We start from the raw sequence: 17177 nt of genomic DNA, 5'->3' as shown, positions 1-17177 counted from the left end.
AGAGGCAATATAAGCTGATGGTACAATCATAAAGTGGGTGAAGGAACAGAGAGACCTGGCGGTTCATATAAGTAAATCTTTGAAGGTGGCAGAACAGGTAGATAAAGCTGTTAAAAATGCATACGGGATACAAGACTTTATAAATAGGAGCATAGAATACAAAAGTCAGGAAGTTATGATAAAGCTGTACAAAGCACTGGTTAGGCCTCAGCTAGAGACTGTGTTCAGTTCTTGGACCACATTTTAGGAAGCATGTCAAGGCATTGGAGAGGGTGCAAAGGAGATTTACGAGGATGGTACCAGGAATGAGGCGCTTCAGTTATCAGGAGAGTCTGGAAAAGCTAGAATTATTCTCCTTGGAGCAGAGAAGGTTAAGAGAATACTTAATAAATGTTTTCAAAATGATGAGAGGATTCAATAGGGTGAACAAGGAGAAACTGTTTTCACTGGCGGGTGGGTTGGTAACTCGAGGGCACCGATTTAAAATAGTTGTTAAAAGAAACAGAGGGGAGGTGAGGAGAAATTGTTGTTCGGATCTGGAATGCAATGCCTGAAAGGGTGGTGAAAGCCGATTCGATAACAACTTTTAAGAGAGATGTGGATAATTATTTGGGGAGGATAAGTTTGCAGGGCTATGGGGAGAGAACGGAGGAATGGGATTGAATTGGATAGCTCTTTAGACATTTGTCTTTAACAAATCCGTGCTGGCTGTCCTTTATCAACCCATATTTTTCTAGGTGAAAATTTATTTTGTCCCGGATTGTAGTCTCTGGAAGTTTCCCCACTATTGACGTTAGGCTGACTAGCCTGTAGTTCCCGGGTTTATCCTTCTGCCCCTTTTTGTACAGGGAAGTAACATTTGCAACCCTCCAATCCTCTGGCACCACCCCAGTGTCTAAGGAGGATTGAAAGATTGTGGCCAGAGCCTCCATTATTTCCACCCTTAATTCCCTCAGTAACCTAGGATGCATCCTGTCTGGACCATGTGACTTATCTACCTTGAGCATTGACAAACTTTTACTACCTCCTCTCGGTGATTATTCAATTTCACTACCCTCTTCTCCGATACTATGGTATTGGCTGCATCCTCTTCTTTTGTGAAGACAAATGCAAAGTATTCATTCAGTACTTCAGCCATGCCTCCACAAGAAGATTTCCTCTTTGGTCCCTAATTGGACCCACCCTACCTTTGACTAACCTTTTATTCTTTATATGCTTATAAAATACCTTAAAGTTACCTTTTATGTTACCCGCTAATTTTTCTCATACAGTCTCTTTGCCCCTCTTATTTCCTTTTTCAGTTCTCCTCTGTACTTTCTAGATTCTATTTGATCATCTTCTGTATTTTGGATCTTACATTTATCACAAGCCTTTTTCTGTTTTATTTTAATCCCAATGTTCTTAGTCATCCAGGAAGGTTTGGATGCCCTGCCTTTCCCCTTGGTGGGAATGTATTTGTTCTGTCCCCGAACTATCTCCTCCTTGAAGGCTTCCCATTGCTCATTAGCTGTTTTACCTGCCAATCTTTCTTTCCAGTCCACCTTGGCTAGGTCCCTTTTTAGCTCATTGAAATTAGCCCTCTTTCAGTTGAGTATCTTCACAATTGATTGCTTGTCCCTTTCCATAAGTACTCTAAACCTAATGATGTTGTGACCACTGTTGTCCAAATGATCTCATACTGAAACCTGCTCCACTTGCGCCACTTCATTCCCTAGAACTAGATCCAGCACTGCTTCCTTCCTTGTTGGACTGGAAACATACTGATCCAGAAAGGTGCACACATTTCAGGAATCCTCCCCTTGCCCTTTACACTGTTATTTTGCCAGTCTATGTGAGGATAATTGAAATCCCCCATTATCACTATTCTATTGGTTTTGCATCTTTCTGAAATCTGCTTGTAGATTTGCTCATCTATCTCCTTCCCACTATTTGGTGGTCTATATGCAATGAGCAGGAAAGCACAGGTTCTGTAAAACGCTTGAATGTCTCTGATGCTGAGTTCTAATTAATGCTTACTAGATAGCTGGTCTACCTTGATCTACCTCATTCCATTTCAATGGGAGATGCTGATTTAAAACAGTTGAATGTAGATGGGAATGGAGCCCCTGGAGTGTTAGGTACCCTTCACGCACGCTGCATGCTGAAAGGACAAACAACTCCGAAACAGATAAAGGAGCCGCCCAACCGCATCTGGGTATAAATGGTTTGATCTCTCGCAGTGATGAGACTTTGCGTTGTAAAAAGAAATACATCCGATAAGCATTACACAGGACTGTCTGCCAGCTGCACGTGTGAGAAAGGGAAGATCAGAGTGACAGCAAGAGTCTAATTTCCACAGTGGGTTTTCCGATATGAGTGGTTTCAGTTGGAATGTTAAGAAGTCACAATGGACCATATATTGGAAGCATTGGTGCCTCGCGATCGAATTTATTTTAATGGGGCAGCAAAGTGTGATGGGTCATAACATTCACAAGGGTGGAAAATGTGGTTCAAATCTGCCTTTATTTAGAGGTTTGAAACCCTCCACCACCATTACCACAACTACCACGTCCAGCTGACAGGAACCCCACAATTTATTGCTGGTGCCTGCCAACAGGGCTCCTATGACTTACTGCTGGTTATCGGCAGGATTCCCACTTAGCAACTTGGAGTGAATCTCATTGGGAACCACTGCTATTTTGACCCCCCCACTGCCACCATCAGCCATACATATTCCAGTAACATTTCCTCAGTCAACACAAAAAAACAATATTGCTGCAGTTATAATAATCCTAGCCTTTGATATAGCGCCTTATTAGATCGTCGAGAAATCTCAAAGCACTTCACAGGATATATTGCAAAGTGGACTGACTGTGTATTTTGTGAGTGAAACATGTCAGCCAATTTGTGCCCAGTAATGTCCCACAAACAGCGATGGAGTGAGTGACCAATTTTTAGTTTGGGGATTGTTGGCCAGGACCCCTGGGAGAAACCCCCTTTTCTTTTCAAACAATGCCATGGGATCTTTAAAGTCCACTTGAACGGGCAAATGGGACTCGGTTTAATGTCTCATCTGAAAGACAATACCTCTGACAATGTAACCCACCCCCAGGGCTGCATTGTAGTGGCAGCTTAAACTATGTGATCCCCGACGTGGGGCTTGAACCCACAACTTTCTGAGCGAGAGTGCTACCAACTGTCAGACTGTTGCACAAAAGGTCAAATGAACTGGCCATTAGGGTAAGTTTCATCTTTACTCATCTACAGGTCTGCATTTGCAAAGCAATCAAATAGTTTGGGCACAGAAGCTGATGCTAAATTAACTTGCTTTTGTACCCTAAGCAACTGCTTCACGATAATGTAAAATGATATTACAAATGAACCTGTTGCTGCTAAATTACTTTTGTTAAAGACTCAGCCGGTAAAGCTGTTCAGAAATCATCCAGTGTCAATTTCACTCTATAGTAGAGAGCCCTAATAATTGGAACAGATCACAATGTAGACAATGAAAACAGTGGGGATATCAGGTCACCTTGCAAAATATTATGTACAGAGCTAACTAAAATCTTCTCCCCAGGATTTCTACAGGACAAACCCTTCTCTCATCCCTTCCCCACTGTGCCAGCTCTCCTGTCTCACTCAGTGCCAGCCCTGCTCTTTTGCACTCCTCTCTTACCTCAGACTTGGTACAATTGTGCTAAGAAAATGTCAGGGTTCACACCTCATTCATACTTTAAACATATCATTTTAATGAAAAGTGTTATAATAGGGTTCTACTGTATAATTTATGTGTCCAATCTTTCTTCTCCGACAGCAGCTTCTTTCTCTCTCTCCACCTTTCCTTCCAAGACATTACATTTTGTTTCCATGTAGCTCACCACCTAATTACTAGCCCGAGAGGCAACTCAACTCACTGAGGTGAGGATAGTCAATTTGAGCAACAGGCAATTATGGGACATAAACCTGGGACCTTCCGACAGGGAGGCAAGTAATCAACCATTTGAAGGATGAGTACAGCAAATAAAAACAAACATATCTGAGGAATATGCTCTCCTGCTGTCATTCAATAGAGAAATATGTTTAGTTAGATTCAGAAGCTGTCACAGTTGGACAGATGCCTGGTACCCTACTGAGCATCAACAAAGCCAACATAATCTAAAATTCTCACAGCCAAGACTGAAATGGCTTCCACTCAGCTACGACTCCTCAGATGACGGTTTTGAGATGACTTGCAGAAATATAATTTTCATTATTGAACTGCAGAACCGCTACCTAAACATGACAGGTGTTATGGGTAGTTGATATAACTCTGGATAAAATGTTAAAAGAAGATGTCCATACTGTATGCTGGGCATTGTATTATGAAGAGTTTTATTGGCTAAGAAGGAAGAAGTGAATTTGTTATTCCAGTTGTAGCTATTGTGTTAATTGCTGTTGTGCAGTGCTGTATTGTCTTAATCAGACTCAGGCAAAGGATCCAAGCGCAATGTGATCAAACAATCACCTGGTGGGTGAGAACATGCTGAGATGCATAGATCAGCCTAAAGTAAAGAACCATGATATAAAGACACATAGCCGAGCCAAACTTTGGCAGTTTGAGTTGGCACGACAGCAAATACATCAATGGCTCCTCCAGGAAAGCAGAACTCCCACCCTTGGTTCCGAGATGCAAGCCACTAAAGTGTCCAAGATTCAAGAAATAGCAGGAAAAGAAAAAAACAGACATCGACGATACAAAAATACAATTACAAAAGATTCAACGCTTGCTATTATCAGAGTCCCCAAAATGAAACAAGAGAATTTTATCAGCTGTCTATGCTATGAACTTTGAAATTGTCACCAGTGTCATCTACTCTAAGCGAGCATAATATTGTCTATTGTAACCCTGTTTATTGAATCAATGAAAGAATATATGTCTTTTTGCCTCAGTAATTAATTGAGTTGTTGAGCATAGAATACAAATGACTTCAGTTTCTCTGTTCTCGGGTTCACGATTTTATGTTTGGCGAAACAGTCTTTTCTATTCTCATTTTTTGTCCAATTCTGAACAGGGTGGTTAGTTCCACTTATGGCCCCACCTTTGAACCCAACAGGGAGGTCTGATAAAAGGCACTGTTTGCAATTAGACTGAGGCAGAAATAGGAACCTGATATCAAAATGGGAGCCTGGTATCAGAAATGGCACTCTAGGGGATATTCCTCTCATTTTGAAGTTAAGGCACACTATTAGGTGTAGAGCCTCACTGTATAACTGGCCTGACTGAGAGTACTTGATACCCATACTGGGTGTCAATATAGAAAAGTATCTCATTCTTCACCAATTTCCCACAATCATCCAGGTGGTAGATGTGCAATTTATCTGGAGGATTTTCAGTCAGAATACCAGGAGCAACTCCCTTCTCTTTTTCACCAGTGCCATGGGATCTTTAAAATCCATCTGAATAGGCAATGGACCTCGGTTTAGCTTCTCATCCATAGGACATTATCTTTTACAATGTGACACCACGTGAAATGCAGCATTCCTACAACGTAGCATTAGAGTGACAACAACAACAACAAGATTCCATTTATAGAGCGCCTTTCACGTCGGGAGGATGTCCCAAGGCGCTGTACAGTTGGGTCAGGACCCGAGCAGGGGGGAAATGGTCAGGGTGAGGGAAGGGAGGGAGCGAGGAGGGGGTAGAGAGTCGAGAGGGGAGCTGAAGGCACGGTCAAAGAGAAAGGTCTTGAGACCGGCCTTGAAGGAGGAAGGTAGGAAGCAAGGCGAAGGCACTGGGGGATAGAGTTCCAGAGCCTAGGGGCTGAAAGCCCGGCTACCAATGGTAGGGCGGTTGGGGCGGGGGATGTGGAGCAGACCGGAGCCAGAGGAACGGAGGGTACGGGCAGGTAGGTAGGGGGATAGTAGGTCAGAGAGGTAGGAGGGAGCAAGGCTGTGAATGGCCTTGTAGGTGAGGATGAGGATCTTGAATTCGACATCTTAAGACTATTCTTTGGCAGCTCACGTAACAGACTGACACTACTCAACCATTTCACCAGCCAGCACTAGCTGTATGGCACATTTCAGCACATGCTCTGGATATTTTGGAGCCCTCCTCTGGCCAAGCTGAGTCCCATTGCTCTCACAGTTGCTTTTCCCAGTTGGCTGCACTTTGCTAGTTCTCAGCCAGATGGCTCGTTCAGATCATTGGAGTTTGACTCTGTTCATTAGGAAAGAATGATTTCCCATTTGATCGCTTGGTTATTTACTTCAATTGTATAACACTGCTCATTCGAAATCACCCAAAGAGGAATTATACTTTGACAAATGAGAAAATGTATGGTCAAAATTACATATTGAGCATTTGTTGGCCACTTCTGGCCATGCAGCTTCTCTCAGTGTGGCTGATGTGAGAATTGCTTTCAGCTGAAAATATTTTTACATTGCTAATATTCTCACTGAATTACTTACATTTAACTCATAATATGCTGCACATTTGCAGCTTGTAAAAGAATGGAAATGGGAACCTGAGCTAATGGTCTCTGATTTGCAAAATGATTTGTGAATTCCAGTGAATTCTGGAATGGTTCCCAGTCAACCCTCGGGAACTTTGCTCAGATGTCAACTTCATGGGAGTCTGAAGTATCTTCCAGTGGGTCAGCCAAGCCAGGTCACACCCAACAATCCCTAATCATAAATGCTTTTGTGACTACTGCAGATTATATTTCAGTGTTACCCAGAGTTGAATTGTTAAGTCTGTACTTGGTGGATTTGTCCATATCTCCCCACCCGAGGGTTCAACAACCATCACTTACCTGTCCCACTGCAGCTTCTTCTCCATGTCCCATGCCTCCATTCTGTATTGCAGGAGGATCCTTTGGAGGTGTCACTTCAACTTCTACATTGGCTGTATTGGGCACGTCCACTTTGTCTGCAGTGGATAAAGTGAGGAACATGTTTCAGGTACAACAACAAATAACAATTTACTTTTATGCAATGCCTTTCACATTAGAAGGACGTCTCAAAACACTTCACACAGCTAACTGGAACTGGAACAACTGCGCTGAGTATACTGTGCTCCGACAGGATTCATTTCCAGTGCAGGGGGGAGCTGAGGAATGTGTGTGGGGTGGTGGGGCGGAGATGACCCCAAGCATTGTCAAAGAGGCAAATCTTAAGGCACGCTTTAAAAAGAGGGGAGGGAAGGGGGTGAGGCAGAGAGATGCAGTATGGGGTTCCAGAAAATGGGGTCAGAATATCTGAAAGCTCGCCCGTCAACGGTGAGGTAGACCAGCAGGGGATATGAAGCAAGACAGTGTTTGCTGAATGCAGTTGACGGCTGGGTTGGTAGGGTTGCTGGTGGATGCCAATGTAGGATAAGGTGAGGCCATGGAGGGATTTGAACAAGAGGATTCCCATCATCATGTTTAAGAGTATCCAAACCAGATTAACAGTTCCACATGTAAAAATATAATAATAATCTTTGCATTTGATATAGCGCCTTATCACGTCTTCAAGATGTCTCAAAGCACTTCACAGCATATACTGTATTTTGTGGGTGAAACGTGGCAGCCAATTGCGCACAGCAGTGTCCCACAAACAGTCATGGATTGAAATGACCAATTTATTATTAATTTATTTATTTTTGAATGAATCATTACCCCCAGAAAAGCGATCTGCCAATTGATTAACAACCGGGTTCCTACTTACTGCTAGGTAAACAGAGGCGTGTCGAGTATGTTGTATGTTGCCTACGCTGAGAAATTTCCATGTATAAGTGACATACACATGAGGAACTCTCAATCTGCTTTGGTTACTCTTAAACATGGTGACAGGTTTCTGCGTGTGTCAGACACTCAACTGGTGCCACAAGACTGCAACAAACAGTTAACAGTGCTTTTATGGTACAGGCACGCACTCTAACCTTTACATTACATAATAATAATAATAATAATTACATTTAGTACAGTGCCGTTCACATCAGGAGCACATCTCAAAGCGCCACACAGAGTATATAGTACTCTAACTGCAGTAAAGATTGTGGTCAAAGTGACAAATGACATTCTGTCCATCTGCGACCAGGGCTCCCTCTGTCTCCTCGTCCTCCTTGACCTCTCTGCTGCCTTTGACACGGCCTCTCCTCTCAGCTCAACCTTCACGGCTCTGTCCTGGACTGGTTCAGATCGTACCTCTCACACCGCCTCACCTCATCTTCACAAATGGTTTCTCCTCTAAACCCCTGCACCATCTCGTGAGGCGTTCCTCAGGGGTCTGTCTTTGGTCCCCTCCTCTTCAATATCTATATGGTCCCTCACGGTGACATCATCCGCAGACATGGGGTCAACTTCCACATGTCTGCAGATGACACCCAACTCTATCTGTCTGCCTCCACCCTTGACTCCAGGATCACTGCTATCCTGACAGAATATCTGTCAGACATCAAGTCCTGGATGAGAGCTAACTTCCTTCAGTTGAATGTCAACAAGACCGAGGCTCTCCTGATTGGCTTCTGTCAGCGCCTCCACACCTCAGGCACTGACACCATCACCATCCATGGTTTCACACTCAACCTCACTGAGCCAGTCTGGAACCTTGGCGTCTTGTTTGACCCTCAACTATCCTTTCTACCCCACATCCTGCAGCCGCCGAAACCCTCATACACGCATTCATTTCATTGAGGCTTGACTATGCAAACTCCTTGCATGTTGGCCTCCCCAACTCCTCCCTCCATAGGCTTCAGATCATCCAGAAGCCAGTGTCCTCTCCCACACCAGGCTCCATGACTCTATAACCCCCATCCTTGCCCGACTCCACTGGTTTCCCATCACACAGAGGATACAGTCCAAGATCCCGGTCGTTACCTTCAAAGCCCTCAATGGTCTTGCTCCCCCCTATCTCTGCGACCTCCTATCATCTTGCCTGCTCCCTCCACTCAGCGGGCTCCGGCCTGCTTCACATCCTCTGCCTCACCCGCCCCACCATTGGCAGGCGGGCCTTCGGCCACTCTGCACCCACTCTCTGGAACTCCATCCCACATCCCTTCACCTCGCCCCCACTTGCCTCCTTCAAGACACATCTCAAGACCCTCCTTTTCGACCGTGCTTTTGATCTCCCTGCCTTCCACCCTCCTCAATTCTGATCCCCAGCTCGGGTCCGAAACACTGACTGTCCAGTGCCTTGGGATGTCCTCCCGACCTGAAAGGTGCTTTACACATGTAATTTTGTTGCTGTTGTTTTTGTGGATGAGTGTAGCAGCCAATTTGCATAAAGCAATGTCTCACAAATAGCCATGAATGAATGACCAATTTTATTTGGGAGATTGTTGGCCAGGAGAAACTCCTCTCTCTTTCAAATAGTGCCATGGGATTTTAATGTCCTCCTGAACAGGCAGACAGGGTCTGGGTTTAATGTCTCATCCGAAGGACATGTATAGTATGTATGGAGCTGTCCAGAAATCTAAACAATTGTGATGCACTAAACTTCAAAAGTTTCCAGCGTGTCTAAGTGACACTGAAAAGGTTTGGAAGTTCTGACAAGTGCAGAAAGAAGTTGTTCAAATGAAGATTATAGAAGAAGATTGCCCAGTCTTGATACAACACAAATGAGATGGGAACCAATCTGCCTTTGTCCCATGGCTAACTTCCTGACGTGTTTGGAACTACATCTGATTATATTGGTGGATTTGGCAGAACTACATCTTACATGTGCCATTCATTAAACCAGCCAGCTGGACCTCCCATCAATAATACTGAATATATTTCCTGTACTGCAGTTATTTCTAAAATTGGAGAAATTTACTTCCATCCAAATGTTTCACTGCTAATCAATTAAGATTGGAAGTGATGACTATAATAAAATGTTATTAAATGAGATAGTAATACATTAAATAATGTGCCTATGATTTGCCAGATTAAGTAACCACCGATAAACAAACCAGGTGCTGCACACAAACTAGACTGAAGCAGTTTGGTTTAAAACTCGAAGAATGTCTGTGCCATTTGCAGTTTGTGTGCAGTGTCTGAAAATAATCATTTGTTTCAATTCTTTGAAAGATTTAAGTTAAATTTCCCAAATTAACTGCAGGAACAGTAAATAAAGTAATTTTAAAAAAAATACGTTTGGATGAAAACATGCGGATGGTGCTTTGCGAGCTGATAAACATAATACATCTTGACAATGGTAAAAGAGAAAAACGTTTGGGTAACTTATCAAAGAATATCACACCCCCACCCCTACACACCCATGTGCTTCAACAAAAAAGTATGTTTAATGAATTTCTTCTTTTCTTTCTGCGTAGTTTAGAATTGCAGAATGTTTGCAGCAGAGGAAGAGGCCATTTGGAACATTGTACTTGTGCTGGTGCTAGTATCCCTGATCATAGCTAAAATGAAGCTCTGTTCTTTTACAAGGGCAGATCTGCTGGATTGCTTGCTTCCCGAATGTCACCCTATTGAGATGAGCTAACTCAGGACAGAGGGATCCAACGTTAGGACCTTCCTGGTCTGTATGGCTCAGTTTTTCTCTGGGCAAGAGGCTTTTTATTGAACTAAATGAGGCATTTGGGAGAGTTCTTAAATATGCTTGGAATTCCAGAAATGCTGGAAACCAAAACTGGTCAGAAAAAATCATTTACTTGTGAGTGTGTCTGCGTGCTATAAGGTACAAGACAGAGATGTGAGTATGTGCGCTACTGATCAGCGATGTTAAAACAAACCCAAATACCTGTGTGATTTGCAGTTCCATTGGGTTTTTCACAGTCCACTAACTGACATTTCTTTTTGGCCATTTTGTGAAGGATCGATGCTCTCTCGCGGAATTTTCCTGGAGAGGAAAGATAAACAATTAAAGATGATGTCAACTTAACCCGCCACCACGCAAACCCTGAAATGCATCTTAATTGATTATAATCAGCACCTGAAATTTGTTTGTATTTAAATAATAATAGTAATTCGGCAGCACAATTGCACACAGTCATGTCCTAGAAACAGCCATGAAATGAGTGACCGATTTTATTTGGGGAATTATTGTCCAGGACACCAGGAGAAATTTCCTTTCTTTTTGAGTAGTGCCACAAGGTCTTTAACTTCCACCTGAACAGGCAGACGAGACCTCAGTTTAACATCTCATGCGAAGGACGGCACCTCCGACAATGAAACCCCCCAGACTGCATTGTAGAGTCAGCTTAGACTATGTGATTCCAAGTCCCAACATGGGATTTGAACCCACAACCTTTTGACTCGAGATTGCTATCATTGAACCAAGCTGACGCATGGCAAGTCTTCTCTACACAACAAACATGCTCTTACCATTTACTGGATTATAACATTCTGCAATAGACCTGTGCAGTCACAGGCTATTTCGTTTCATATATATATTTATGTCCTCTTAAGATTAAAGCATCTTAACAGGAGCTGCCTACACAATTGGTTCCTGAGTCAATAGTAGTGAAAAGAGAATTCTTTTGTGCAGAAGTCAGCAAACAACACAACAAATTTGTATAGCACCTTTTACGTCAGGAGGACGTCCCAAGGCGCTGGTTAGTCAGTGATCTGCACCCAAACTGGTGGTTGAGGGGTGGAGGGTAGGGAGGGTAGGGGATTCATGATCTTATTGAATGGTGGGGCAGGCTCAAGGGTCCGAATGGCCTACTCCTGCTCCTAATTCCTATGGGACCAAAGGCACAGACGAAGAGGAACGACTTGAGACGGGTCTTGAAGGAGACATGGGAGGGGCCGAGGCGGAGGGACTGCGGGGTGGAGTGCCAGAGGGTGGGGTCAGAGAGACAAAAGGCACACCCACCCACCAATGGTGGGGCGGGCAAGGTGTGGCACGAGTTGTAAGTTCCTATTTAAAACATCAATATGGAAACACGCTGCCCTTGACATTCTTGATGGTCTCAATCTCAACCTCAATCACTTTAATTTTCCATCAACCTAGCAGTAGTTTGCATGTCACTGCTTGAATTGAAATCTGACCTTCCTTCTTATCTGTCCTTCCCCTCCCCGTTATTGGACAGGCCAAAATATTTTAAGAGACGGTTTTTGAATGTAAGCCGAATCGATCAATTCACACCATCTGCATTTAAATTGCAGCAAATTAAATCGATGTGCTGACGATAGTTCTAGGAACTGTTTCCAGCTCAAATTCCTCCTCAATTGCACCTTCTTGATTTCTGTAGATTTTTTGCAGAGCTGTCCTTTCTGATATGTATTTGCGTGTCTTAAGTCACTGAAAACTTTAAACATGATCTTTACATCTTTGCATCACTATTTTGCTTAATCTTCCTCATTCTTTTTTCCCTCCACATTAACAAACTAACATATATCTATTCAGTGAATCAGTTGAATTTGTAGAGTTTCACCTATATTACAAGAAAATGCTCTGAGACATTTCGAAGACATGGCGAAGTATTGGGTCAAATGCAAGGTTTATTTATTGATTATTCAGAATTTTGCATGTATCTCACTGCTTGCTGTTACTCTATAATTTACAAATTCAATTTATCTGTCATTTTTGATCATTGTTCTTCAATTTCAAGCAGTTGTCATTGTAAGTTGAGGATCTATTTAGTACTCATGTGCTGGGAAAGTCTTGTGATATGGTTGTCTACTTGAAGACTGCAGGAGATGACATCTGCAATTCTGTATTTTGTTTCAAATAAATGTAGTGTGCCCGAGCCTGACCTTTCTGCAATCATCTGCCACAGATGCACACAACCAGCAGAGACTCCTGCAGAGAGACCATGAGCAGGAACCATAGCTAACATTTCCATCCCTAACTCTGAGAAAGCCAGGAACAATTTGTCCTTCTTCTGCAACTCCTGAGACTAGTAATCTCAGCACAGTCCGGGATTTGAACCAACAAGTTCCAGTTTCATAAGCTGCCTCTCTATCCACTACACCATTGAGCTGTTCCCCACCTAATTCTGCATTCTTGTGTACCTTCATATATTGTGTTATATTTTTGTTTGATAAATGAGTGGCACGTGTTAGTGATAGGCAACAAAGCTGTTGAAGTAAATCTTTCCAAATCAGAACTGGATAAGCTGCTTGAGGTCAGTGTTGCAGGATGTAAGGTTAAGGTGCAAACTGAGATGAACAGAACACAAGGTGTTTCTGGGTTGCTGAGATTGGAGGAAGAAGGAGAGAGAAATGTTTGGGGGAGGGAAGGAGGATAGAGTTGAATAATGGAGATGTAGGAATGGAAAAATATTCTGAAGTTGTTGCTCGACTGACACTGGGACTCTGTGCCTTTGAAGAGTTCCCCTCCCCACCCCCTCATACCTCTGCAGATAAAGCAGGAGAGTGGGTAGAGTGAAGTTTTGCATGGCTGTGGAGGGAGCGACTCGAAAGGCTGAATGGCCTTTCCTTGTTTCGAGTGTTTTCACAATCTTACAATCATTCTAGAATGTGCCTCACTCATTTTCTGAAGACTGAAATCAAGCCTGCTCCATTGGAGGGAGGCAATGTGAACAAGCTACTGTGGAACATTAATTACTTTGCTACAAGCTGCATTATTTGTATTAGGCAGTAGTCAAATCCATTTTAAGCACTGTTAAATGTTTACTTGTAAACATCTGAAGGGCATTCGGTATTGGACAAGGCAGACTACAGACAGCAGGGAGCTTATTTCTGGCTTTATTTATTTTTCATGGATTTATTATTCTGCTTCTCTGATTCCATACCAACTGTCTTGGCTCCTGCTGTTCGCTCCCTTGCACAGAGAGAAGGGACAAATGCTACTAGCTTCAAGGGCAGCAGATGACATCTCAAGGATATTGGACAAAAATACCATGAGTTTCTGGCATCAATCACTTTGAAATGTAACACTCAAAATTACAGTTAAAGGCTATGGTGAAAACAATTTCACATTACATAATTGCGTCTGAGTTAGTCACTTAGGATTCTAGCCCCAAAAACTGTAATAACGCATAGCCTGCAGAGATTATTAAATTAAATTAATATCTCTAGCACAACTGAGAAGGATCTAACTATTTTTCCATGCTTTTTGGAGCACCTTATATATCTTCTGATTTATATTCAATAGCCAACATGCATTGCCCAGAGGATTGCTATTTCAAATATGTGAGCAACACAAATGATAAAAAAGAAAACAGAGAAGTGAGTCAGTGGCAGGAGTGATCTTCCAGAATCAATTTATCATTGCTACACTCCCCCAGAATGAACAGAATACCTCACCAGTGACAGAGAGCTTCAGAAACGTATTTCACTTCTTCATATATCATGCCTTTCCCATTTCAGAGGTGCTCTCTTTGCTCAACGGGCATCTGCCTGCTTCACCTGGAGTCTCCTCCGATTTGCTCTCTCCCTCACCTTTTCAAGGTCTGGCTCAAGACCTATCTCTTTAACCATGCTTTTCGTCATTCTTCCCCTCCCACCCCAGCTTAAATACCAAGCCAGTGTTGTTAAGCACTTTGGGAAGTCCTCCTGAACTGAAAGGTGCTGTATAAACATATTATATTGTGCAGGCCTTTCAATAATCAGGGATGAACTGCTTCAACACTGTATGTCCTTAACAAGGGTAATTCTTCCAAGGTCAGGCAATTTAAGGACCTCATTAATGTTGGTCTATAATTCCATCCGAATATCACACCACTAAAATCTGAACATTTACTATCCAGAAGAGAGTAACTTGTTCTCAATAAAAAGTGATAAAATTATAGGCAGCAAATGAGATTATAGCAACAGAACCTAGAGAGAAAAAAACAAGTAATGGTTTTGTATTAGATAATGAAACAATTAGCATTAGCATACCAAGGTTCTGTCACTCAAGCAGAAGACCATAAATCACTTGTGCCTGTGCTATCCTTGACTTTTATGTCTTTCAAACTCAATAATTTTCCTAGCATGTTGCTACTGGTACAAACAGCTATAGCGGCTGCACCAACAGTAGGTTGATTTATTAACTGAATGTCATTACTATTGACGGAGAAAAAGATAAACTACATAAACTACATAAAAGATTAGAAAAATGCAATCTATCAGCCCATCGAAATTTATTTTTTCCCCTTCATTTGGTTTGACATTTCACACAGTAGAGCAGCAGATAGGAAGTGACATACAGTGATACTTCCTGTCTGCTCTCCGATCATTAAACTCAATCAATCAGAAATTGTTTTGTTTCTTCTTTGCGAGACCTGGATGTGTTTTAAAAAGATTTCTTCCTCTTTATTTTAAAAGCTGCAAATACAAATAAAACAAGAGGAGAAATATACAACTGAACTGAAATGAAAACACAGTCATGCTCTGAAGATGACAAGGTCACAAGTGAAGTTCGGATGTAAAAAGCCCTTTGATGGCTGTTATACTTCAGATTGAGAGGGCGAAGCCCATGTGGATAAGTAATTTGATCAGTTGCACTTTTCTCAGAAGTATATCACTATGTTTGCTTCACTGTGTGAACTGTATTATGCAAATCTGATTAAATCAGAAGAAAGTTTAACATTTGCTATCATGATGATCACACTGTTCAGATTTGCTGCTCCTTAAAGACGCATTAAGCCTCCACTCTGTGAAGTGGATCTGAAATGCTGGGCTTTGTAATGGCAGCTACAAAAGTGACACCAGCTGGCTCAATGGCTGACACAAGTAACTTTGGACCTCATCCTTTGCACAAGGTCAGGAGGAGGGAATGTTCCACTGTGTGTAGTTTTCAATCTTAGGTTTACAAGACGCAGGAAACCCAGCACTTTGAATATGCTGTACAGCGCAACTGGCTGCTGCGTTTCGCCCACAAACATACCCAGTCAATTCACTTTACAGTATATTCTATGAAGCGCTTTGCGTTATCTCAATCACGTGATAAGACAATGCAAACATTATTATTATTATGTACAGCATTGTATGATACACAGCACTGCAGGATATGCAGACCTGTAGGATATTCTTCCATTTAATAATTTAGGGTTCGATTAAAGGGGACAAACTCTTTTTAAAGGAAAAATTGAATCAGCAAGCATGGGGCAAAGCCACATCTTAAAGGAAGTCATTCTGGTGAGTGTTTCCCCAGCGAAAACAACAACTTGCATTTATATAGTGCCCTTCTTGCCAGACGGCATCTTGGAGCGCTTAACAGTGGCGGAGCCTGATGCCGAGCCAGGGGGAGGGGTAGAGGAAGGTCTTCAGATGCGACCTAAAATAGGGACAAAGGGGGCAAGGCTAAAGGATTGAGGAAGAGAGTTCCACAGCTTCAGGGTGTAACGGTTGAAAGCACGGCTGTTGATGGTGGGACAGAGGGTCCGGGGACAAGGAGGAAGCCAGAGCCAGTCGAGTGGAGGCAGTGGGCAGTGGTGTAGGGAGAGATAGGGGAGTGCCAGGGCATGAAGGGATTTAAATACATTAGAGAGGATCTTGAAATCGATCCGCTCTGTGATAGGGAGCCAGTGGTGTTTGACGAGGACTGGGGTAATGGACGTACGGAGTTCAGTGCGGAAACACATCACTTTGCTGCTGCTCTGAAGCAAAGCCTCCACAGTCGACTGAAAAAGAACAAGTATTGTAAAGTGAAGCTATTTTAATGACTGGTTGAACATTGTTCAAGCAAAGAGCATGGTGAACAATTGAACAGTACACTTCCCTGCTTGTGGCAGTTCCAGTCTACTGGTCCAAATCCAAATCTAGGCACAGTATTAGGATAAGTAATTTCAGGCAACCAGAAGCGATTGTGTAAAGGATTCACAGGTTGTCTGTGGGTCACACATGTGTTCCTTGAGATAGTGCCCACACCCTCTTACAAAATAAAGAGATCATTCTGCAGTAGTTATTGGAAAACTAGATTCTCATTTTAAAAGAAACTTCTAGCATACTCTGACAAATAGAAATAATTTCAATATTAAACAGAAAGCGATGCATAGGAATAAGTTGTGAGTTTTAATATTGTTTGGCTGAAAATGGTTGCTATTTGATTCAATTCAATCTGCATTGGCAATGTGCAGAAAAAAATGATTATGTTTTTAGATGGGCCGATTATGTCTTGGGTAATTTATCTTACTGCCACAGGGACGATGATAGTAACTGCAGGGTCTGCCCTATGTTCTTACTAACTGTTCAGTTCCAGCAACTGGCAATTCTCCGCACCTTATAAGATCAAGACAATATTGTTAAACACCCTGGGACGTCTTCCTGGCGTGAAAGGTGCTATAAAACTGTAAATTATTATTGTTTGTATTGTATTATATTATCAAGGCATCAAGATGTCCCAAA

The 17177-nt window shown here is 42.5% G+C and overlaps 1 protein-coding gene across 3 annotated transcripts in view; it reads right to left on the bottom strand.

The window, feature by feature from the left end:
• The window catches only part of LOC103182853 (sodium/potassium/calcium exchanger 2), a 182416-nt gene that overhangs the window by 27887 nt on the left and 137352 nt on the right, over positions 1–17177 (bottom strand). For all 3 annotated transcript variants that reach the window (XM_007900014.2, XM_007900015.2, XM_007900016.2), the window contains 2 exons: positions 10678–10776; positions 6771–6886 (listed from right to left, as the gene is read on the bottom strand). In XM_007900014.2, coding sequence (XP_007898205.1) covers positions 6771–6886; positions 10678–10776 — 215 coding nt within the window. The remainder of the gene's footprint in view (positions 1–6770; positions 6887–10677; positions 10777–17177) is intronic.

The sequence above is a fragment of the Callorhinchus milii genome, unplaced genomic scaffold (assembly GCF_018977255.1).
Source record: "Callorhinchus milii isolate IMCB2004 unplaced genomic scaffold, IMCB_Cmil_1.0 Scaffold32, whole genome shotgun sequence".
Taxonomy (NCBI): domain Eukaryota; kingdom Metazoa; phylum Chordata; class Chondrichthyes; order Chimaeriformes; family Callorhinchidae; genus Callorhinchus; species Callorhinchus milii.
Note: the sequence above shows the minus strand (reverse complement) of the source record. Positions and strands in the feature narration are given on the sequence as shown.